Raw genomic sequence first — 25,341 nt, 5'->3', positions numbered from 1 at the left:
TTTATTAGATTGTCACTGGAGGCTGCAGAAATTTTAACTCATCAAGGGAATACAGTTTTCTCGAATTTAAAAGCTTGCTGATCTACATTGATGTTAAACAAAACTTCACCATAAATTACATTGAAGCCTTTTTTATTGCGGCTTGTCACTGTTGGCAGGAGGACATGATATTTGTTGCCTGATGGACAAGGGACAGACTGTTTCTGTGGATGGGTAATAGCCCTGGCAGCATGGTGATGCGGAGTCTACTTAATACTGAATATTTTAAGTGGTTCCATATGGATGGTGATACATTTGGGGCTAGGCTCTGTATTATTGGTACTCCCATGGAACATAAATTTGTGTAAGTTTCACTTTGGCATTGTGATAAATAAGTGGCGTGTAAATTGATTACTGCTCATAAACCATCTGTTCTTACAATGTATATTTGACAGTTTGTGGTCTGATTACAGTCATCATGCATTTTAGCTTTTCTTTTTCAAAGCTAAATTTCCAATGCTTCTCTAAGGGCTCATATTCACATAAATTTATTCAAAGCTTCTATTGATTTTTTCAATGGATAACACGCTGACCTATTCATGCCTATGAGGTAGATCCATTGTTTTAAAGGCTTGGTGTGTGGGCTGAGCAGGTCATATTGCTTTCCATACTTGGTCATTTGGGTCTATTAAATTATACTACTAGGGATATTTGGCTTGTGGGTAAAATTTCAAGATGAATGAAAAATTCACTGTAACCTTTATAGGTGAATTTATTGTGACTTTCTCTAAATCTTTGAATGCACATGTCCAGCTGTTCAATGTTTCAGTACTTTTTGCACAACTTGCTGTTCTCTAACCATGAGCTTAACGGCAAAATTCACAACCGATGTTTGATCCTGGTTCAATTAAAATTGGTATTTAAACAGTCCTCATGCTGTTCACATTTTGACATCATGAGACCAAGATGACACCTAACAGTTGATTAACAGTACCTCGCCATTGCAAGAATTCAAGCAGGATGTTCTTAGACGGAAGTGACAACTGAGCTTAGAGTGTCACAGTGTTTCATCAGCAGGTTGCAACAGAGATAAAGACAGACTGGAAGAGTCACAGAAAGGCATAGCGGTGGACCACCTTGACCACATCCCACAATGATGACCACTTCATTGTGAACAATGCCATGTAGAACCGGATGATGAATGACACACAACTCCAGGCACATTTAAGAGAGGTGAGAGGCAACCAAGGGTCACGTCAGACCATTTGAAACAATTTACATCAGTGTCTTCTGGGTGCTAGGCAACCTGCAAGGGTATATGACCATACCACCAGGCACAGGCGTCATGGTCTTTCATGGGCCAGGGAGCATCTATGCTGGACGAGGGACCAGGGGGCCTCAGTGCTGTTCACTGATGAAATTCGATTCATGCTGAGCAGAAATGATGGCCTCCAACGATGTTGGAGACATCAAGAAGAGCGCTATGCATCAGCCACTGTTGTCACCAGACAATACTGGTGTTACAGTGTGGACAGATGTGTCTAGTCAATACTGAACTGCCCTATACTTTGGGAATGCTACAGTGACAAACCCATACTACTTGAATACCATCATTATTCCAGTCATTGTACCTCTGCATGAACAACACAGGACTAATTTCATCTTCATGGACGACAATGAGCCAGCTCATCGAGGCTGCATCATTAGGGAATGGCTTCTGGAGACTGGTGTACCTCAAATGGAGTGGCCTGCACTTTCTCCAGACCTGACTCCCATTGAAAACCTATTGGATCAGCTGAGTTGCTATGTAAAGGCTTGTAACTCTGTAACCCAGAACCTCAATGACCTGAGGGCCACCCTTCAAGAAGAGTGGGATGCTATGCCTCAGCAGACAATAAGTCCACTTGTGAAAAGCATGAGAGGTAATTGTCAAGCTATAATTGATGCTCAATTTTTGTGGGATACACCCACCACTGTTGTTTTAAAGACTTTTGTTTCAATAAATTGTTTGAGATAAGGAAATCACCATTGCATGCTTCTACTTAAATACCCTTTTTTATGATATAATATCACTGTAGTGTGAACTTTTTACGTTTTCCATAAATGTCACCGGAAAGGCAAATATCTCAAACTTTTTGTGAGAAGTGTATGTGAAGCCATCAGTGTACTGTTCATATTATGCAAATCCATTGCTAGACGATAGCAGGGATTCCCCTCACAGCAGAATACTACATAGAATACTTTATTGACCAATGGTTTTTATTGGATTTGCACATCATGTCCCACGATATGGACTCCCAAAGGCTTATTATCCTGGTGCAAGAGAATCACAAGATTTGGGACATGTGGTCAGATTCCTACTATGGAAGGCTCTGGCGTGAGAGGAGATCTCCAAGGAGCAGTTGCCCGGGTCATAGGAGAACGGATCATACGCAGAGTGAAACAAATTTGGTAAGTACTCACAGGTGTCCTTGTATGTTCCTACAAAAGCAGCTGCCCCCTACACAGTGCTGCCATGTGACACAACCATAACTGGCCCTTCATTGCCATGATGTGGCCCTGAGTGTGCTGGTGTTTCCCCTTTTTAAACCCTTACTAATTACTTCCATGTGACACAGACATAGTTTGCACAACCGTAAATGGTTCCTTTGTTGCTTACATGTGACCCTGAATGCTCTTTTTTGGCCGCTATTTTTTGCATATTGATAATAATTTTTATTTTTTATTCTGTCAAAGATGGAATAATTGCCATGAACAGGTTTGGTGAGAGAGAATGAGTGGAGCTGGAATGGTGACACAGCCTCAAAATACTCATATCAGTACACCCGGCAGCTAGTATTCTATGTGATAGACCTTCTTTCATAAGTTTTTTTCTTTTTTGTTAGATTTCTACAATTATTGAACATTTTTTCAGTACTGGTGTTCCAGAACTGTTTAAAATGGTAAAAACATCTAGGCTACTATAGTACTTTCCATACTTCCATGTGTCACTTTGTGAAGAATGTGTTTGCTAGGTCCAAGTGGCTGCATGGCAGTATGGTAAGTATCATAGGGTACTATGCACTTACCATACTTCTATTGCACAAGTTATTAGTCAGGTATAATTAATTTCCAATTTGAAATGAATATTTGTTACCCATAGGAACCTTTCACAGCAAGATTCTAAAAGTAAAATAAAACAGCCTTGTGACTGGTCACTCAGAGAAAGAGATCCTTGAAGTTATAATTTTTTAAATAGGACAAATTATTTATCAGTTTCTGCTTCTTTTGCACACAACAGAACACAGGACAGCCTTGAAGATCCTCCTGATGCAGACTATGATGAGACACAGGTGGACACAACAGCAAGGGATACTCCCGCCTATTCTGGTGTTCATTCTGTTCTGGGTCACAGATATGGGAGTGGTGGAACATCTTACATTTAGGCCCAAGACAGATGGGCCATGATCAACCCACATGCCCTAGACTACCCGCACAAAACATATCTGCACACATCCTCATGAATCACATGGCGTATGTGGAGCGGGGCTATATTTTGGTGCCACAGTAGCTCCAATTCATGCACATTGAAGATACTGTCAGACAGTAAACTACAGTTAAAGGGGTTTTGCCACTTCAGCAAATAGCATTTATTATGCAGAGAAAGTTTCTATGGTTACGACCACCCTGCAGTCCAGCAACATGGCCGTGCTTGTACACTATAGAAAAAAGTGGATAATAAAAATATGGATTATAAAAGTACATTAGTAAGTGACATTTGTATTAACTTTCGCTACATGATAAATGCCACTTGCTGAAGTGAGACAGCCCCTTTAAGACAGCCCCCAGTCAACTATCAGTGGCTGAGAGCTATGTACATATGTATACACACTTAGGCCTCATGCACATGAACGTATGTTCGGTTTGCATTTTATACGGATCAAATGCGGACCCATTCATTTCTATGGGGCTGTAAAAAATGTGGACAGCACACAAATGTTATATGTGTGGTGTCTGCATCCATTTATCATGTAGAGAAAGTTAATACAAGGCACTTACTAATGTACTGTTATTATCTAGATTGTGTCCTTTGCTGGCTTGGTTCATTTTTACATCACATTATATATTGCTCGCTTCCATAGTTACAACCACCCTGTAATTTATCAGCGGTGGTTGTGATTGCACACTATAAGACAAAATGCCAGCCTCTGTGGTGGCTGGGTCCGTGGGAGCTCGCGTAAGCTGGTGCTTTTTTCTATAATGTACAAGCACGGCCATGCTGCTGGACTGCAGGGTGGTCGTAACCATGGAAACTTTCTCTGCATAATAAATGCTATTTGCTGAAGTGGAAAAACCCCTTTAAGCCTTCCTAAAAGAAGTTAAGGAGAATAACACAGTTATGCGCACCGATCTGGTGATACCGGTAAAAAGTATACATATATTCCCTTAAAGGGAGCCCCATCTTCACCCCTCCGGCCCCCTGATATGAACATCAGAGCATTTCATGCTCCAATGCTCTCCTTTGCCCTGAGCTGTATCGTGCAGGGCAAAGGCTTTTTTGTTTATATAATTACACTAATAGGCAGAGACTTCCGCCTAGCAGTGTTCCTGGCTCTGATGGACGGGCTTTAGCGCTGCCCTAGCCATTTGACAGGCTAGGGCAGCTCTAAAGCCCGTCCATTAGTGCCGGTGACGCCACTGTGCTCCCTGCTCTTTCTAGCAGTCCATATGGAAAGTCCGTTATGTCACCGAATCTCTGAAAAAACATGCAGGGCAAAGGAGAGCATCGGAGCATGAAATCAGGGGAGACGGAGGGGTGAAGATGGGGATATGTCCGGGTTTAAAAGAGATCTTGTAACCTCGCTTGTTTTAGCAAATACTTGCATTCTTCTTATAATAAGAATTCTGGAGCATCTATTCTAATATAAGGTGCCATTCCTTTATTATTCATGCTAGACATTCTAAATGAATTACTAGCAATTTGCAATGAAGGTTCAGCTGGGTGTCAGTGCACAGTCTGGCACTGGCAGCACTGATTGGATAATGTCAGAATGCGCAAGGACCCATCCCCAGCTGGTAACACCCCGCTGGACCTTTATTGCAAACTGCACAGCATAGAGTCATAAGAATAGATGCTTCAGACTTGTTATTACATGGGGAATGCAAGTAGTTACTAAAACTGACATGTCAGGAGAGGTGACAGGTAATCTGAAAGTTTTCATGTGGAACACATTTTCTACATGCTAACTTGGTAAAGCAATGTATATTTAAAGAGATTGCCCACAAAAAATATTCTACAGCTTTCAAACCAGCACCTGGATCCAAATACTTTTTGTAATTGTCTGCAAACATTTTGTATAGCCACTGAGTTATTAAATGAAATGTATCTGCATAGCACCACCTGCTGTTTGTTCTTTTCCTTTTTTCTTTGTCCTGCTCAATGAGAAGGCCGCACATGCTCAGTTTCCTCCTCCTGAGCTGTAATAGGGAGAGAGCTGCAGCAGAATGGACACTCCTCCTGTCGGCTTCATATAAATCTAGCAGAACAATGAATAGGGATATCTCTGGTTCCATGTGAGGTACAGGGCTGGCTCTATCTTTGTTAGAAAGAGATTGTCATGTACTGTACAATGTCTGATTTAATTTTTTTACATTAGTCATGGGATAACTTCTTTAAATATTAAAATATCAACAGGGTTGCACTGTTAGCACCGAATGGACAGTATAGGATTGTGTCCAGAAAGAATAACAAAGGAATGATTAAATTCATAAATTCAGAACTGCTATTTTATGGGTATTACAAGTAGAAAACTGTCTAAAACAGGCATATGAGAGGACTGGAACCTAATAATATCTTGCTTTGAGATGGTCAAAGCTTTGAACCAGCACATATCGTGGGTAGTTCATCTATATTATGTACTTAAGTTTGCATTTCGTCAATGGCAAGATGAAGGCTGTCCATAAATCTGTCCCCTCCTTACAATTCTGACACACACTCTTGATACATCCCCACATGTAATCTGTGATCCTCACAGGATCTCCTTCTTTGTTCTCCTCATGTCTGTTCCTCCCACAAGGGTCTACAAGATTTCTCACATGCATCTCCCAAATAGCGATGAGCGGCAGGGGCTATATTCGAATTTGCGATATTTTGCGAATATTTGATAGAATATTTGTCATATATTTGTGCGAATTCACGTATTCAAGATTATTTTCTTTATCCCGAAAAAGTCGGCAATGTAATATTTGCGTAATGCGCGCAAAATACAGGCGTGGGTCACTATAGATACATTTTTCCTGAGACTGGAGAAAATGGTTGGCACGGCAGAACATTACAATAGCTTTATATGCAGATAGAGTGCTCCAATATATTTGTGATTGCGAAATTGGCACCGATGATGCAAATATTTTGGCGCAATACGTGCAACTTCACATGTTAGCAGGTCTGACTACATATTACTGATTGGTGCACTAAGTATTGTTGTGAACTTGTGACATCACAGCACTATGTATGTAGCATGTATGTATGTATGTATGGACAGCAGAACCTACGATATCTACACAATATCACTATCTAACCTACACTGATCTCTCACTATCTGTATTATATATAAGCTAACTAGCTAACTATCTAATGTCATGACACAGCAGAGCACAGAGCACAGCAATGACACTGCTGTCTCTCTCAGAACAGCAAAAAACTGCAGAAAATGGCTGCTGGGGAGTTTCCTATATAGTAAGGGGCAGGCAACTTTCCTATTGGTTGCTAGGGATGTTGCTAAGCTCAGACAAAGACATTGCAGCCTTCTCATTGGCCCACAAGGAAGAAGGGAGGTAACTGATGAAAATAAAATCTAGAATATTAAAAATTACGAATATATAGTAATATTCGCTATTCAAATATGCACGCCCAACACTACTCCCAAAATCTGGAACTCACCACCCAAGCACAATAACCCTGCGGCCACTACACTACTATATGAGTGACTCCAACACTCATCTACTGTCACTTCCCCCCTTTTGCTTGTAGATTGTAAGCCTTTGCGGGCAGAGTCCTCTCTACCTGTCTGTTAAAAGGTTCATGTTCATTGTACATGCTTTGCTTCATATTGTATGTATATATACCTCTTTTTAGATCTTCAGAACCCTGGAATTAATGTCACATTGAAATAAATAATAATGTAAAATGGCTCTTCTACAGAAGAAAAGTCTCTCTACTGCCTTTGTCTATGAAGGTGGCAAATCCAAATTTTTTTTTTTTTTCATTTTTAAAGGGTTTCTACCACTTCGGTGTCACATATTTAGCTGTCAGACACTAGCGATCCGCTAGTGTCTGCTCTGCCCAACCATCCTAATATAATTGCTTTTGGGGCGGTGGTTTGGCTAAAAAAAACTACTTTTATTAATATGCTAATGAGCCTCTAGGTGCTATGGGGGCGTCATTAGCACCTAGAGGCTCCGTCTACCTTCAGAAACTGCCGCCGCCGAGCGCGTCCCTCCAGCCCGCCCATCTCCTCCTGAATGCGATCCTCGTATGTATTCTGCGCATGCGCAGTGAATGTCTGACCGCTTCCTTGCTCAGACATCTCCACTGCGCCTGCGCGATGACGCCATAGTGCTCCGAGGAACAGGCGCAGTGGAGATGTCTGAGCAGGGAAGCTGTCAGACATTTACTGCGCATGCGCCGAATACAGGCGCTCACAAGGAGGATCGCATTCAGGAGGAGATGGGCGGGCTGGAGGGACGCCCTGGGCGGCGGCAGTTTCTGAAGGTAGACGGAGCCTCTAGGTGCTAATGACGCCCCCATAGCACCTAGAGGCTCATTAGCATATTAATAAAAGTAGTTTTTTTAGCCAAACCACCGCCCCAAAAGCAATTATATTAGGATGGTTGGGCAGAGCAGACACTAGCGGATCGCTAGTGTCTGACAGCTAAATATGTGCAGCGAAGTGGTAGAAACCCTTTAAGTATGGAGCAACTCTCATTCATCACATAAGAGCTGTTTTTACATGATGAATGAGTGAAACGGCTGTTCATTGGGTAATTGAATTGTTTGTGTAGACACTAGGGATGAGCGAATTTCATAGTTTGAAGTTCGTGTGCAGGTTAATGTTGTGGTATTTACTGAATTGCGTTATGGATTCCGTTACCATGGACCATAACGCAATTCTATGATGGAATGCATAACGCAATGCCTTTAGAGGCATTACGTTAATCATTTTGTCATAATAGAAGTCTATGGCCTGCATAACAGATCCGTCCGGTTTACGTTATGCAGAAGAGGACACCAGCATAATGTAAATCGGACCGATCCATTATGCAGGCCATAGACTTTTATTATGACGGAATAAATAACGGAATGCCTCTAAAGGCATTCTGTTATGCATTCCGTCATGGAATTGCGTTATGGCCCATGGTAACAGAATCCATAACGCAATTCAGTAAATACCACAACACGAACCCGCACACGAACTTCAAAATATTAAATTCGCTCATCCCTAGTAGACACCTAAATTGGCAGCGGACTAATCATACGGTCTATACATACTCTACTTCTGGCAAGCAAGTCTTTATGGGGGATGAGCAATGGCATTAGTGATCATTCCTCCCCATTCTGTGGAGAACATCGCTGCTTGGAAATGTATCCATCTCCTTCAGGGACCTTTAGCTGGGTGAGATACCTACTACAAATGTACAATAATCCAGTTCTCTGTTTTATCTCTTCATTTTCACTAAACAAGTCCTTTAACCATTTTCAGAAGACCGTACAGAGCTGTCAATCAAGGCAGATAGATAAAGACTAAACAATGAAGCACAATTAAGATAATAGATAAAGATATGACCTTAAAGCCCTTTCCATCTTGATACTGAATGTTTCTCTTGCTTGTATAGTCATTTCCGATTGGCTGTCTCCAAGGAGTCACGAAGAAGAGTAAAGTTTAATCACTACATTGTCTCTATCCATTTCACAGTTCATTTTATTTTATTTTTAAACACCTCAGAAACTTTTAGCTCATCTTAATATTTAGAATGTTCTGCAATTAGTACTGACTCTTAATTTCCTTTATTTATGTTTTATTTCATAGCTCAGTGAGCACAATCAGAAATCAACGATATCATATCCACGCCAACCTCTCATTCGCAATATTGGTTGCACAGATCCTGCTCCTTATCAGCTTTCGCTTTGTTCCTGGAACGGTGAGTAAATAATTAGAACAATATTATCTAAACAATTATTACTTTTAGTGTAAATATCAGTTGAAAAAACCTTTGACCTGTCACAAAGCTTTAATTGGTGGGGGTCTGGGTGCATACACCCTCACTGATTGCTAAAGCCAGGAGGCAGATGTCAGGCTCATAGACTTTCTACGGAGCCTGTCTTCAGTTCGCGAGATGAAACTCAACTGAGTGATTCTGCCTTCTTCATTCTAGTAATAAATGGAATCTCAGCACTCAGACCTCTACTTTTTTATTCAACCTAAGAGAAGGTTCCCATCGCTGCCAAAATATTATTAAGAGTCAGACATACCTCTGGGATAAAATACGAAGGAAGAGGAATCAGGAGAAAGATTAGTGTGGCAATTGCATTTTTAAGTTTGTAGGAAGTTTTTTTTAAGGAGTCTGAGTTCTTCAACATTCTTGATACTGTGCTATGGTATTGAACACAGGAATTTACAGTGTCTTTGGTTGGGATAATTAGGTTTTTCTAATGTTAGATCATATTCTCCAAATTCCTCTGTTGCCCTTCTTCCACCTGAAAATGCACCATATTGTTGCCTGAAAACCTTATACAAGGAACTTGGTGGTCTACTAATGGGTTCGAAGAAGAATTGTTGCCTAGTTTAAACTGCACAAAAATAATCTCAATTGTAATTGTAAATTCATGCATTAAAAACATCGAATCACAGTGAGCATGAATAAAACATAACTTTTATTATTCAATATATTAAATAATCCACCCACTTTGCACACACAATAAAATAGATATAGACAAACAGATATGTCAGACAATATCTGAGAGGAGGGGCTAGATGAAATTAGAGAGGATACTCGAGGGAACCACTCTATCCCTATGGGGACCCTCTCTAAAGTCTTAACCCACAAGAACACCCTGATGGTGGGTGGCCTGTGGTCCCGTGCCTGCCCTAACTCACCCTCAAAAATTCCTAAAACCTCCCAACGCGTTTCCCCTAGTAAAGGTTCATCAGGGGAGAGATAATGGGCATACAATACATTACAGCATAAAATAATATATAAGTCTTAGATGAAAATCTGATACATCAACCCACAAATGGGTATAGCCAACTAGAAAAATACAAAAATCCAAGCAGCCATGTCCAATACTGATAATGCGATAATACCATCAGTTTATTAAATTGTGACTCTCTCTTATACTGGATTAAATATCGATATTATGGTATATCCAGCGGTCACATCCATCTGAGAAGATACTTCATGATCACCATTATACAATCCTGTTTGTTGCATAGGTAAAATGGAGCTACTCCACCAATCATTCACCCATCAGAGTTGTGTATATGAAATTGTTGATGTCACATACCGCGAATCTCACAAATTCCAACTCACATAATATACAATGAGTGAATGTCATTACCCTCCATACGCTATAGAATAGATACCAGTCTCCAAATATAGCTTCACATAGAAAAATAAGTAAACAGGATTGCGGTCAATAGACCTCTTACATGTCTTCTGATAAAGGAACTGCATGGCTGTACCAGCGGTGAGGGAGCTAGAATGAAGGTGAGCGTCCAGAGAGCAGCATTATTGTGTTATACTGTTGAGGGGGCTCTGACCAAATCCTTTCATTCTCCTGCTCCTGGATGGGCCCCTTCTTGGTCAGGTCCCCAAAGCTGCAGCTTCCGCTATAGCTACGGTCCTGGTCTGCATTAATCTGAAGGTGACCTGAAGGTGACTGTGATACAGCTCCACAGATTGTTTCCATCTGCATCTTTCTAAACAATCTGTGGCCTCAGTCTTTTATCCAGACTCAGTCATTGTGCCACTATGTCACCGTCCTCATGCTGCTATCTCCACACCATGTCACCTTGCCACTCATTTTTATCACCATGCTGCTGCAGTTTAAAAGGCCTTAAACTAAAGGCATTCCGTTATGCATTCCGTCATGGAATTGCGTTATGGCCCATGGTAACAGAATCCATAACGCAATTCAGTAAATACCACAACACGAACCCGCACACGAACTTCAAAATATGTAATTCGCTCATCCCTAGTAGACACCTAAATTGGCAGCAGACTAATCATACGGTCTATACATACTCTACTTCTGGCAAACAAGTCTTTATGGGGGATGAGCAATGTGATCATTCCTCCCCATTCTGTGGAGAAAATCGCTGCATGGAAATGTATCCATCTCCTTCAGGGACTTTTAGCTGGGTGAGATACCTACTACAAATGTACAATATTCAATTTCTCTGTTTTATCTCTTCATTTTCACTAGAAAAGTCCTTTAACCATTTTCAGAAGACCGTACAGAGCTGTCAATCAAGGCAGATAGATAAAGACTAAACAATGAAGCACAATTAAGATAATAGATAAAGATATGACCTTAAAGCCCTTTCCATCTTGATACTGAATGTTTCTCTTGCTTGTATAGTCATTTCCGATTGGCTGTCTCCAAGGAGTCACGAAGAAGAGTAAAGTTTAATCACTACATTGTCTCTATCCATTTCACAGTTCATTTTATTTTATTTTTAAACACCTCAGAAACTTTTAGCTCATCTTAATATTAATATATAAAATACGGGCACACAATATAATTAAGGTTTTACGCACAAAACCTAAGTAAACCTGTAGATCACATAATGGAGGGCCTCATTCACATTGAGTTGAGGGCCTGCAGGTGAGCTGACCCTGAAAAAGATTTTAGATTTGGGCCTGCAGGTGAGCTGAAACTGTAAAAGATTTTAGTTGCGGGCCTGCAGGTGAGCGGACCCTGTAGAAAATTAGATGCGAGGGCCTGCTGGTGAGCGGACCCTCTAAAAAATTTGATGTGAGGGCCTGCTGGTGAGTGGACCCTCTAAAAAATTAGATATGAGGGCCTGCTTGTGAGCAGACCCTATAAAGCATTAGATGTGAGGGCCTGCTTGTGAGTGGACCCTATAAAAAACAATATTCGAAGGCCATATATGCAAGGGCATTATATGTGACAAATAACTAATGCATGTTGATATGACGGAAGAGGAGGAGGAAGATGAGAAAAGGATTCAACCATATACCCTTGTTTGTGGTGGAAGGGGTGCATGGGAATAAAGTCTATTAACTACATTAAAAACAACACATGTAAAGTGCCTTTATGTTCATCAGCATTCCTCTGGTGTAGTCGAGAAGTCATGGTCAATTCATTTTTATATGAGCCAACCTATCAGCATTTTCAGTTGACAGGCGAATTCACTTATCTGTTATAATGCCACTAGCAGCACTAAGTACACACTCAGACAATACGCAGGGCAGGCCAGCACCTCCAATGCGTAGAGTCCCAGTTCGTGCCACGTGTCCAGCTTGGACACCCTGTAGTTGTAAGGCACTGAGGGATCATTGAGGATGCTGACACGGTCTGCTATGTACTCCTTCACCATCTTCCAAAATGTTTCTCTCCTTGTGGCAGTAGGCCGCACATCAGGGTAAGGGGGCTGGTGGGGTGTCATGAAACTGTCCCAAGCTTTGGAGAGTGTTGTCCTGCCTCTGTTGGGACTGCTGTGTGTTCCCCAGCCATGTGTGCAAGAGTACCAAAAGGTAAGACGTCAATGTCAACATCAAGATGACTCTAGATCTTCTCATCCTTCTCCCCCTCTTCTGCCCATCCACGCTGAAAAGATGGAATTAAAGTTCCATCCAGTAAAGTTGAAGTTCCAGTACGAACTGTGGGTGGTCTGGCTATCACCCTGTGTAATGTCCTCCCCCATTTCCTCGTCTGCCACATTCAAAGCGTTGTCCTTAATTGTGAGCAGCGACACAGCAGTGGGATGGTTATGCTGATAATAGTGTTATCGCCACTAACCATCTTTGTGGATTCATCAAAGTTTTTTAAAACCTCACAGAGGTCTGACTTCAATGCCCACTCCTCGCTTGTGAATAGTGGCAGGTCGACGACCATGTTGCCGCTGGTATTCCACAACTGCCCTCTGCTCTCACAAAACCTGGCCAACATGTGGAACGCAGAGTTCCAGCGCGTGCTCAAGTCGCACAACAGTCGGTGAGCTGGAAGCCGCAAGCGCTTGACAGACCGGTTGAAGCTATGTACGACTTGTGGAAATGGGCACACACGCAATGCGCCTACACTAGTAGCTCTGGCAGATTGGGGTAGGTTTTGATAAACCGCGGAATCACTAAGTTTAAGATGTGGGCTAGGCATGGGATGTGTGTCAGGTTGCCAAGCTCCAAAGCCGCCACTAAGTAACGGCCACATGGCTGGTTGTAGGTTGAGTGGCGAGAGACACAGCTTGGTCTGGTCCCTTATACCCTGCCAAAGCTCTGCGACGGTGTGCTGTTTGTCCCCTAAACAGATCAACTTCAGCACGGCCTGTTGACGCTTACCCAAAGCAGTGCTACACTGCTTCCAGCTACCGACTGATGGCTGACTGCTGCTGGCGGTTAAAGTGGAGGAGAAGGCGGCAGAGGAGGAGAAGTGGGTGTTGGAGACAGTAACATAGCTGCTGGCGGAGACCCTGATGGACGTAGGGCCCTCAATCCTGGGCCATCCCAGGGTACGACTCACTCCCAGCCTCCACATCATTCACCCAGTGTATGGTCAGGGAAATGTAGTGTCCCTGGCCACCAGCACTTGTCCATGTGTCTGTGGTTAAGTGGACCTTCCCAGTAACTGCGTTGGTCAGGGCACGGGTGATGTTCTGGGACACATGCTGGTGTAAGTCGGGCATGGCACATCTTGAAAAATAGTGGCCTGGGGACAGCGTACCGAGGGACGGACGCCAACATCAGGCTGTGGAAGACCTCAGTGTCCAAAAGCCTAAATGGCAACATTTCAAGGGCCTGTGGGTGGGTATTTGCACTTCATTCAAATGACTGTGTTATGGACATTTGGACGCTGTGCTGGGACAGGGAAGTGAATGTTATTGCTGATGGTTCATGCGAAGGTGCAGGTGCAGGGCGAAGGGCATCTGGGCCTGCGCATTCAACAGGGGATTAGACAGTAGTGCGGTATACAGGGGAAGAGGAGGCAGTGGTGTGACCCGCAGACCTAGATTGTGTACCCAGGCATTCGGCCCACTTGTTAGGGTGCTTGGATTCCATGTGGCGGATCATGCTGGTGGTGGTGAGGTTGCTAGTGTTCATGCCCCAGCTCATTTTGGTATGGCACAGGTTACAAATTACCACTCTTTTGTTGTCTGCACTTTTCTCTAAAAAGCGCCATACTGTGGAACACCTATCCCTTGGCAAAGTAGATTTACGCATGGGGGTGCTCGGTGTAACGGTTGCAGGTCTGTTTGGTGTGGGCCGACTTCTCCCTTTTGCAACCCCATTGCCTCCTCCAGCCTGTTGCTGTGCTGAGGATCCCTCCCCCTCTGTACTGCTGTCCTCGCTTGGCTTTTCACCTTACCATGTTGGGTCAGTGACCTCATCGTCAACCACCTCATCTTCCACTTACTCACTCTGCTCATCCTCCTGACTTGACCTAACCACAACCTCAGTGATTGACAATCATCATCCACGTCGTGAATGAATGATTGCCGTTCACCACCGTCATCTTCGTGATACTGTGAAGGCTCAAGAGGTCGGGAGTCAGGGCACAATATCTCAGGTCCCTCTTAAAGCTTGCTCGGCATGAGGGCCAAATGTTATAGTGGCGCTGGAAAGAGCTCTTCGGAGTATCCGAGTGTGGGATTACTCGTTTGGCAAACCTCTCCATGGTGGGAGGAAGGATGATCAGAGTGAGGATTCGGTTGACCAGACTCTTGGCTACAGAGACTGGACTTGGTGGAAGAGAGGGTGGTGCTTAGCAGACTGGAAGCATTATCTTCAGCAATCCAACCGACCAACTGTTCGCACTGGTCCGACTTGGACAGTGTTGTCCTGCACCACCCAGCTTAGGCTACTTTTACACTTGCATTCGGTGTTCTGCTTGTGAGTTCCGTTTGAAGGCTCTCATAAGCGGCCCTGAACGGATCCGTACAGCCCCAATGCATTCTGAGTGGATGCGGATGCAGCGTTTTCGTGTCCGCCTGGCCGTGCGGAGCCAAACGGATCCGTCCAGACTTACAATGTAAGTCAATGGGGACGGATCCATTTGACATTGACACAATATGGTGCAATTTCAAACGGATCCGTCCCCCATTGACTTTCAATGTAAAGTCTGGATGGATCCGTCTGACTACAAATTGGACTTAGACTTTTTTCTGAAATATAATGCAGACTGATCCATACCATTGTTTGCATTATAGGAGCGGATCCGTCTGTGCAGATACCAGACGGATCAGCTCCAAACGCAAGTGTGAAAGTAGCTGGACATGAAGCTGGATATGGTGGATGTTTTTTTTTCTTTTTGGTGGACTGGCAGCAGGCACATTTTCATTGCGCCCAGGGCCACGGCCTCTGCGTACACCATCACGCCCACTTCCCCGTCCCTTAGTGCTCACCTTCTTCATATTAATGGTTTTGTCACTAGATGTGGCGCAGATTGTTTTACAGTCCGCTAAAGACAGAGTTTTCTAATGCAGGACAGTATATGTCACAGACACACACAGACTATGGACAATATATTAGGCTCAGATTTTATGAATTTGCCCTAAAGTAAGAGTTTTCAGATGCAGGACAGTATATTTTACAGCAACACACAGAATATGGGCACTATATTAGGCCCCAATTTTTTGAATTTGCTCTAAAGATGGCGTACTCTATATGTCACAGAACACCACAGAATATGGACACTATTTTAGGCCCAGATTATTGGAATATGCAATACAGACACTGTTTTCTGATGCAGTTTATATTTATATTTACATTTTTCTCTATATCTCGGCCTGACAACCACACAAGGTGTTGAAGCACAGATCACACAATTCACGGATTACACCGTTGACAGCAAAAATGTGGATAGATTATGGGAGAAAAATAGTTTGCTGTATTCAAATTTTTTTCCCTATATCTGGGCCTAACAATCACACAAGGTATTGAAGCGCAGATCACACAATTCACGGATTACAACTTTTCAGAATAAACTGTCATATGTGTAGTGACATCACTATATCTGATGAGTATTATGACTTTTTTTGGGGTAGAGGCAAGCTATAATGATGTCTGTCTATAGAATACATATGGAAACAGAGGATTCTGCACCTAACACTCTCTCACTCACTCAGAATCTCAATATAGGAAAATATAGTATACAATAAAGCACTTGGGTGGCATATAACACTTACAATTAGCTGCTGATGCATGGCTGTCTCTCTCTGTCTTATTCTGCTGTTCACTGCTCATTTTCCCTCTCATCTCTATAGACTTCTATGGGATGATGTAACCTGCTCGTTCAGTGAGCAGGCGGCCTGTCTTCATTTTATTAAAGAGTTCAGAGAAAATGTTCAGTCCAGTTAAGTAAAGAGTGAAAAGAAAGCAGCTGATTACTGGATTATCTCTCTGATAAGACATATTACAAATACTTTTCTTTTATGTAAAGTTGCTTGAAACAGTAATGTAGCATGCGACGGGGCACAGGGGCAGTTGCCCTGGGTGCCAAAATTCCAGGACGCATTCAGCAGCCTGACATGACTTTACCTGCACTGATGTTGCGAACTCTGCATCATTACTGCAGTTCAGAGCCTTAGAAACCTAAATGATCTGTGATGACATCTTCACAGGTCTGTGTAACAGTAAAGGAACTGAACTGACAATTGTGTAACCTTAACCCTAACTACAGCCCCTAATACCTCATGTACCTTACATTGTGACCACAATGTATAACTGTCCACATATATCTGTACACATTGCTGCTATTATACGTCATACCTGACATATAGCATATACACCAATATACTGTTATGTGAGTTTTTTTTAGGCAAAATCTGCAACTTTTTGCTGCTCGGGCCACTTTTCCCAAGTGCCGTGATGAAGGGGTTATGTTGTTGGCTGGGAAGAGAGCAGGCCGGTAGGCCTATCTCATTTATCATTTTCCACACCCATTTTTTGCATGGAAAATTACTTAAAGGGGTTATCCCATGTCTAATGTGAAAAATGAAAATCAGACATGATATAGTACATGACAATCTCTTTCTAACAAAGCTAGAACCAGCCCTGTACCTCACATGGACCCAGAGATCTCCCCATTCATTGCTCTGCTAGATTTATATCAAGCTGCCAGCTCAAGGGGGGTGTCTTTTCTGCTGCAGCTCAGGGGGCGTGTCTTAGCTCTCCCTATCACAGCTCAAGGGGAGTGTCTTTTCTACTGCAGCTAAGGGGGCGTATATCAGCTCTACCTATCACAGCTCAGGAGGCAGTTAAAAGATGAAACTGAGCATGTGCGGCCATCTCAGTGAGCAGGTCAAAGAAATAAGTAAAAAACAAACTGTAGGTGGCGCCATACAGATACATTTTATTGAATAACTCAGTGGCTATGCTATATTTTTAATTAAATGCAATTATAAAAGTGTTCAGATCCAGGTGCTGGTTTGCAAACTGTAGAATATTTTTCGGGGGACAACCCCTTTAAATCTAGGCCAAGGGAGCTGGCATAGATTTTAGTACGTCACACGGCTTGCTGGAGGAAGCGCCAAAGTTAAATAGAGGCCTGCACCTCCACATAACTTTAGTGCATCCATCGGCAGCACAGATTGACTAAGACCAGTGATTTTGATGTCACCCTATATCTGTACCTACTGCATCTATTATATGAAATAATTCAGGCAGTGTGTAAAGATATATAGTATATACAGCAGTTACTGATCTGTATACACTGCATCTTTTATACGTCGTACTTCAAATATCATTGCATGGCTGTATGTACTAATTATCAGTACACATTGCATGTATTATATGGTATAATAGATGCAGTGGGTACAGATATATAGTATATACAGTAGTGTACTGATATGTGAGGTACAAGATATAATACACGTAGATGCAGTGTGTACAGATAAATCAGTGCATACTATATATCTGTATCCACTTCATCTATTATACATGTAGTATAATACAAGAACCAGAAGTGTGATTGGCTCCTTTAGGCTATATATGTGTACTGTGTCTTGTACAGCATTATTTCATGAGTAACGGTTTGTATGCAATGACCCAAAATGTGTAGATGCCGTTGTCTCTGTGTATGGCTTTTTATGTTTTTGCAGAAATAATAACAAAGTATTTTTGATGGAAGCTGGATTTCTCCATATATTTGTGTCAGGATTGGTACATCTGATTATACATTGTAATCTTGGCTGAACCTTAACCCAGTAACCCTAATACTACTAACTGTACACACTGACCAATAATCCCTAACAACAAACCGTAATCCACATAGCTGCACTCAGGGTAAAGAAAGTGCTTAGAAATTCTACATTTTTATATAGCGTTTTTTACATTTTTATATAGCCTACAGCCACATGACCATTGGCGACATGTAAATAGTGAGATCACACCTTCTTTTACACACTCCATTATACCTTCTGCCAGACCTGCAGAAGAAGCTCTTTCCCTTATCCTCACTGCTCCTGTCCTGCAAGTCCCCTAGAGAGGTGAAACATATGGGAACAATACTGCTGCCAGTGGGGGGCTTAGGGGACAATACTGCTGCCAGGAAGATATACCAGAGTGGGTCTCCCTCTGTCAGTACCCCAAGGAGAAGACAGAAGTGGTTTATTGCCACTTCTGCCTTCTCCTTTGCTTGGTGCATAGTTGACTTTAAACTTAATTTAGGGTTTTTCAGTTCATCTACTCTGTTTGACAGATTTTAGATCAAATCTCAAATTGTCTTGAAGGTTGTAATTAAAATTTCTATAATCCTACCCATAATGTCAAAGTATCACGGAGCTGAAGACTTGACATTTAAAACAACAGAACTAGAAAGCTGAATAATTCTACAAAAATGTAATTTTTGTTTGTACAACTTGAAGTTTTTTTTCCTTCTCTTTAATGCATGGTCTGGCAAATAAGTGAAGACCATAAAAACTTGGGAGATATGTCTGGCTAAACAAGCCAAAATAAATGTTTGTTGCACAAACCAATTGTATTTGTCATCAGCTGGCCAAATGTAGCATAACTAAGTATCAAAAATCCAAGGAGATTTAATAAACCCTTCGGAGAGCTGTGGCCAACGTTTTGTATGTCGTAATGTTCATTATCTGCCAAACCTAGGAGGCAATAAGCTTCATTTACCAAGTAGACTATTTAGCTGTCCCTTAAGCCTTACTCCCACACTGCTTTATTTGTTGTTACTGGTGAGTGTTACTGTGTGTAAAAGATATGTGAAGCAGTCTGGTCCAAAAATAAGATATTTTCAGAATCATTTATATAAGTTATGACAGCCTAGTCAGTCACACAAAGACATCAAACATTTCAGCAATTATACATGACTTTATGTAAGATAATATTACATTACTAATACACATGATCTATTCAACTATATGGAAATTTTAAAGGTGAAAGCATAGTGGGTAGTGTTGGTCGAGCACCAAAGTGCTCGAGTAGAACACTTCCCGATGCTTGATGGAAGTCAATAAAAGAACCCTAGCATTAAACCAGTCACCCCCTGCTCTGAAAAGGGGAGGGTGTTGGGACACTAGTTTGGCTTAGGAGTCCCTGCTCTGGCTATATATGGAATCAGTGCTTGGGGACACCGAGTGTATTTAAATCAATTTAGCCTCTATTTCTGAAAAGTTTCTGGTGGGATTTGAACTCACAACCTTCTACATTACAGCCAATAATCTTAACCACTGCACCATAGAGCTGCAAGGCCAGTTATAAAAAAAAAAAAAAAAAAAAAAAAAAAAGAGACCTCTGCTATATAGGAATAATTGCTGTATAAGTATTGCTATACAGTATTGCTATACAGCAGAAGTTATATATATATATATATATATATATATATATATACATATATACATATATATATATATATTTATTTATTTATTAATTTTTTAAAGTAACTGGCCATGCAGCTATACAGTGTAGTGGTTAACATTCTGGGCTGTAATGTGGAATGTTGTGAGTTCAAATCCGGCCAGAAACTTTCAGAAATAGAGGCTTAAAATAGATTTAAAGCATAACTGTTGTATTTTTTATTTATTTTTTTTAGTCTAGGATTGTGGTGATTAATATCTCCTTGGTGGCCCTATTTCAAATTTTCACTGTGTATTCAATTTCCCCTTAATTCCACAGTTTTGTTTCCTGTATTGCCTATTTTTACCTGTTCTTAAAATTGGGTTGCTATGCATGGTCCGTCTATAGACGGAGCACGCAGAAGCAGGCTGCATGCAAGGTCACATTATTGACAGCCAGGGACTGTAAGTAAATGATTAAAGCCAGGTCCTCCCCAGCAGCTGATAACAGTGCCTGGGCTGTGTGCACTTCTCCCTGCCCCTGCGCTTGGCAGACGCTCCCTCACTCAGCAGAGCTGGAGAATGCAGAGTTAGAGCAGCGCACAACAGGGAAGGGAGATCTGCCATCTGCTCAGTGTATAAATGAAAGCAACATGTGGTAAGAGGAGCCCTTTGTGCTGCAGGAGATTAACCCTTTAAGGGGGAGGACTCTGGTTACTGACACTTTTGGTGGGCTATTGTTACTGACTAGTGCATGTGAGGAGCTCAATGCATTGTGGGTAGTGAGGGCAGGCGGGATTAGCCTCAGGGTGAGGGCAGTGGCGGCCATCTTAACTGACTAGTGAAATTGCAGTTTTATGCAGACTGGTTGCTAAGGGCTAAATCTTAGTAAATATGGGGTAAGTCAGTCTAATAGTAACTGATTCTGGAATATCATGTTATTAGTAACTACATATATGAAAATTTTAATTAGGCTCTAAGTGTGACAGTTGTCCTTTTAAATACACTGACTCGAGCATCGCGCTCGAGCACACGGGATATTCGGCCAAACACCGCGATGTGCCGAGCATAATAATGCTCGAGTTGGCATGCTTGCCAAACACTAAGAGTGGGAAAATGCATAAATACAATTCCAAAAGAAACATTGATTGTCAGCTCACCTCAGGCTGTTTACCCTTAGACAATCTTGGACCAGAAAAATACATCCAATACTTCAATAAAACATCTTCCTTTTTTAGTTACGGTTAAAAACATCTTGTACAATATCAAACAATAACCAATACTTTTCGGACTCAGAACGTCCAGTCCTGGGTCATGGCACCATGGAGCCTTGAAGGTGTCCATAGCTTTTACATAATCTTGTTTTCTACAGTTTAAGGCCTCATGCACACGACCGTTGTGTGCATCCGTGTCCGTTGTTCCGTTTTCCGTGATTTTCTGCGGACCCATTGACTTTCAATGGGTCAGTTGAAAACTCGGAAAATGCACCGTTGTTCATCCGCCGTTTACTGGCGAAACGGCGTTGGGTCAGGAGTCGGCAGAGAGATCTTTGCACCACTCGGTATGTTTAATCTTGTCCTTGTACTTTAACCTCAATGTCTACAATTGCCTCCTTTGCACTTTGTTTGGGGCGTTGCTGTCATGAGGTTTTGAGGTACGCTTTTTTAGCTAGCATTCTTTTTTCCCTGTTGTTATTTTCGTGCACGGATCTCCCGGCCTCTCCTTGGGTCCTGCTCCTCATCTGTGTGTCCTGCCTTGTGCTAGCTTCTTTATCATGCATGTATGTATTGTTCATATATATTTATAATAAAGTCTTTTGGATTTTCATACATACGAAAGTCAGTTTCATTTTTTGGTGATTATTATGACTCCTTGGGGTCATTTTTTATTTATTTATTCGATATTTATTCTGTCCGGTTAATATTGGTTGACCAATGAAATTAATACAGTAGAGGGAGGGAGGGGGGACGTTGCACTGGCCACCAATGAAATTAATACAGTAGAGGGAGGGAGGGGGGGGGTACCGCACTGGCCACCAATGAATGTAATACAGGGGAGGGAGGGGGTCTGCCCCCTGCTGCCTGGCAGCCCCTGATCTCTTACAGGGGGCTATGATATGCACAATTAACCCCTCAGGTGCCGCACCTGAGAGGTTAATTGTGCGGATCACAGACCCCTGTAAGAGATCGGGTGCTGCCAGGCAGCAGGGGGCAGTCATGTACACAGTTCTTAGTATATTCTAACTTGAATTGTCCCCATCACTATGGGAACGCCTCTGTGTTAGAATTTACTGTCGGATCTGAGTTATCACGATCTAACTCAAATCCGATGGTATATTCTAACATAGAGGCGTTCCAATGGTGATGGGGACGCTTCAAGTTAAAATATACCCTGACTTTACATTGAAAGTCAATGGGGGACGGAACAGTTTGCAATTGCACCATATTGTGTCAACGTCAAACGGATCCGTCCCCATTGACTTGCATTGTAAGTCAGGACGGATCTGTATGGCTCCGCACGGCCAGGCGGACACCAAAACGACTTTTTCCTTCATGTCCGTGGATCCTCCAAAAATCAAGGAAGACCCACGGAAGAAAAAACGGACACGGAACTACGGAACCCATTTTTGCGGACCGCAAAAAAAAAACGGTCGTGTGCATGAGGCCTAACAGGACTGTTTTCATCCTGCAGTCACTGAGAATACCTGAAAGGCTAGGAGATTCTGTGGTATAGGATATAAGTATATTCAATAAGAGTGTTATGGAAGCATTTAGAAAGTAATCAAGGAAAATACACTGTTACATCGTAAGGACCGTAAGTAAAGTACTTGACAAAGTGCTTTATGTATTCTATTATCTGTTTGGACACAGTGTAAAATCAAAGGCTCTTCAAACCATTTACAAGGACACTGGAGCAGAGTGGGTTAAGCTGAATCTAAGAAACTAATTATGAAAATCATGGAAAGGTTACTCTTTAATAAATATATTATTCTATCATCTGCATTTCATTACTATTGTATATGATTTATTGTTTTCAAGTTCACCAGCCAAAGGATTAGAATACAATGGAGCAATCAGAACACGCCGCATGAACATGTATCATATGTTCACAATAAGGGTTTAGTCTCCAGTCGTAATAACCTCCTGTCCATGTAAGTCATACAAACTGCCTGCTCCATTGCATTGATAATATCAATGTGATAATGTGTGGGGAAAAAGAAAAAAGCTGCTTTGTATTGATAGCAGAAGGAGATTTATATCATGATCAGTGGAATTTTTCCAATCTTTACGTTAAGTAGATGGAGGAAATTGCTGTGTCAAGGCAAAATTTATGCACGGTAGAGAAAAAATCCATGTCTGAGTCATCTCTGTGCTGCCAAATCTTTTAGACTAAATGCTACTTTGTACTTTCTAAATAAAAATAGGATACTAAATGCAATTAATTACTTGCGATGAGTAATAAAGGCTTTGAAGGGTCTAAGAAAAGACAAGGGCAATCTAACATGTCGTGGCTATCACCAAGCAATTTAGCTTGAATTGTTGATACCGGTGGGTGTTACAGTAGGTGAAGCAGTCTGGTCCAAAAATAAAATATTTTTAGAGTCATTTAGATAACTTATGACGGCTTACTCAGCCACTCAGGGACATCAAACATCACTGTTAGTTTAAAAATAGAGTAGATGAATTGATGGGAACGTAGAAGCTAATAAAATAACAGATCAAACTAAATCTTTAAAACAACACTTCTAAATATCCATGAGATTTTCTGTCACAATACAAAAATCTGTTCAGTTGTTTTGTAGATGTATTTGTTTGTGGGCTGAGTGACTACCAATATGGCGGCTAATACAGTACCTACATGGGTCACCCAGCGACTCCTGGATATCTTCCAAATAATGTGCTTAAAGCCATTTTACATCTTGTTATGGGATCTGTATATTCTGTGCCAAAAACGGGATCAGATCCTGTCCTATGAGATCAGGAAAGTGTTGCACTGGAAAATGGTTGGTTGATGTCAACGGACATGATTCAATCCCATTCTCACTCACTAAATTGTAATAGTTTTATGTGCATGGGCCCTTAGGCAGTGAAATAATAATGGGGAATTTAGCCAGCCAGTGGGAGCTGTAATATTGAGATGATGGTTCTGATGATGTTATAGATTTAGCACTTCCCTTTAACAATTTTAAGAAAAAAAACTAACTATTTCTGAAGACATCCCAACATATATGTCCATATCAAATATACAGAGCATGTTATAAGAACTGCCAGTAGAGGATGGAAAACTAATCTTAAAGATGTGACCAACTAGAAACAAGTTACCCCTTGCAATACATTTCTATTTATTGCCCGCCTTGTAGCAAATATGATAATTATCATCATCCAGTCATTCCATATTGTCACTCCTATGCTGTCATTTTTTCCTAGTATAATAGAGGTGTACATTAAATATTTTATTTTTATATTTTTATATTTCATCAATTTTTTGCATACAACTTCAAAACATATAATATGCATATTATAAAAAATAAACAACAAATATTTTATAGAAAGCCCTAATACTGGACTGACAGTTCATGCTAATAAAGAACTGTTACTTTTCACTATTACTGTTTTACTAATTCGCTACATTCCCCAATTCTTCATTATAACCGTATTACTATGATTCACTCTCTGAAGCCATTAAAGAGAAACTCTGCTTCCAATGTTTTCCACTAGATTTATTAGAACATCTTTTAAAGAACATAGAATAATTTTTCTCCAAGCCTTTTGAAAAGCATAGGTCCAAATGTGTTTTATCTGTTGTATGAAAGCATCTGGCCAATTTATGGGTCATCAAAGGAGTCAGTTGAAATTACTCGTGGCTTCACGCAACAGGAATGCATTCTAGCTACATGAACCAATTGTTTGACAAATAATATACTGTATCTGCCTTTAAGAAAACCTTGTTTTACAGCAACATGCAACTACTTAGGGTCAAGTAGAACTGCAATAGGCACTTGACTTCCCCTGCATCAACAGGATAGGACTTGGTCTTGAGCCCCATCTTACTTGCTCATTTCTCTTGTCTTGTAAGTGTAAAGGAATCTCTGACATATGAACATGGTCTATACACTTGTGAATGTCCCTTTTCAATATCCATCATACAATTTCACTAGGGCAGCAGCATGTGCTCCAGAGTTGCTCTTCCCACTGTGACTGGGAACAAGAAACTTGCTAGAAATAACTGGCAACTCTCTGAAGCGATTAAAAAGAAACTCTGCTTCCAACATTCTCCACTCTATTTATTAGAAAATCTTTTAAACACCACAGAATACTTTTGCTCCTTTTGCAAAACATCGACCCAAATATGTTTGATC

The 25,341-nt window shown here is 41.5% G+C and overlaps 1 protein-coding gene across 2 annotated transcripts in view; it reads left to right on the top strand.

The window, feature by feature from the left end:
• The window catches only part of ADGRD1 (adhesion G protein-coupled receptor D1), a 909,072-nt gene that overhangs the window by 535,475 nt on the left and 348,256 nt on the right, over positions 1–25,341 (top strand). For both annotated transcript variants that reach the window (XM_044275622.1, XM_044275624.1), the window contains one exon: positions 9,045–9,156. In XM_044275622.1, coding sequence (XP_044131557.1) covers positions 9,045–9,156 — 112 coding nt within the window. The remainder of the gene's footprint in view (positions 1–9,044; positions 9,157–25,341) is intronic.

This window comes from Bufo gargarizans, chromosome 1 (genome assembly GCF_014858855.1).
Source record: "Bufo gargarizans isolate SCDJY-AF-19 chromosome 1, ASM1485885v1, whole genome shotgun sequence".
In the NCBI taxonomy this organism is placed as follows: Eukaryota; Metazoa; Chordata; class Amphibia; order Anura; family Bufonidae; genus Bufo; species Bufo gargarizans.
This window is presented reverse-complemented; position numbering and strand designations above follow the sequence as displayed.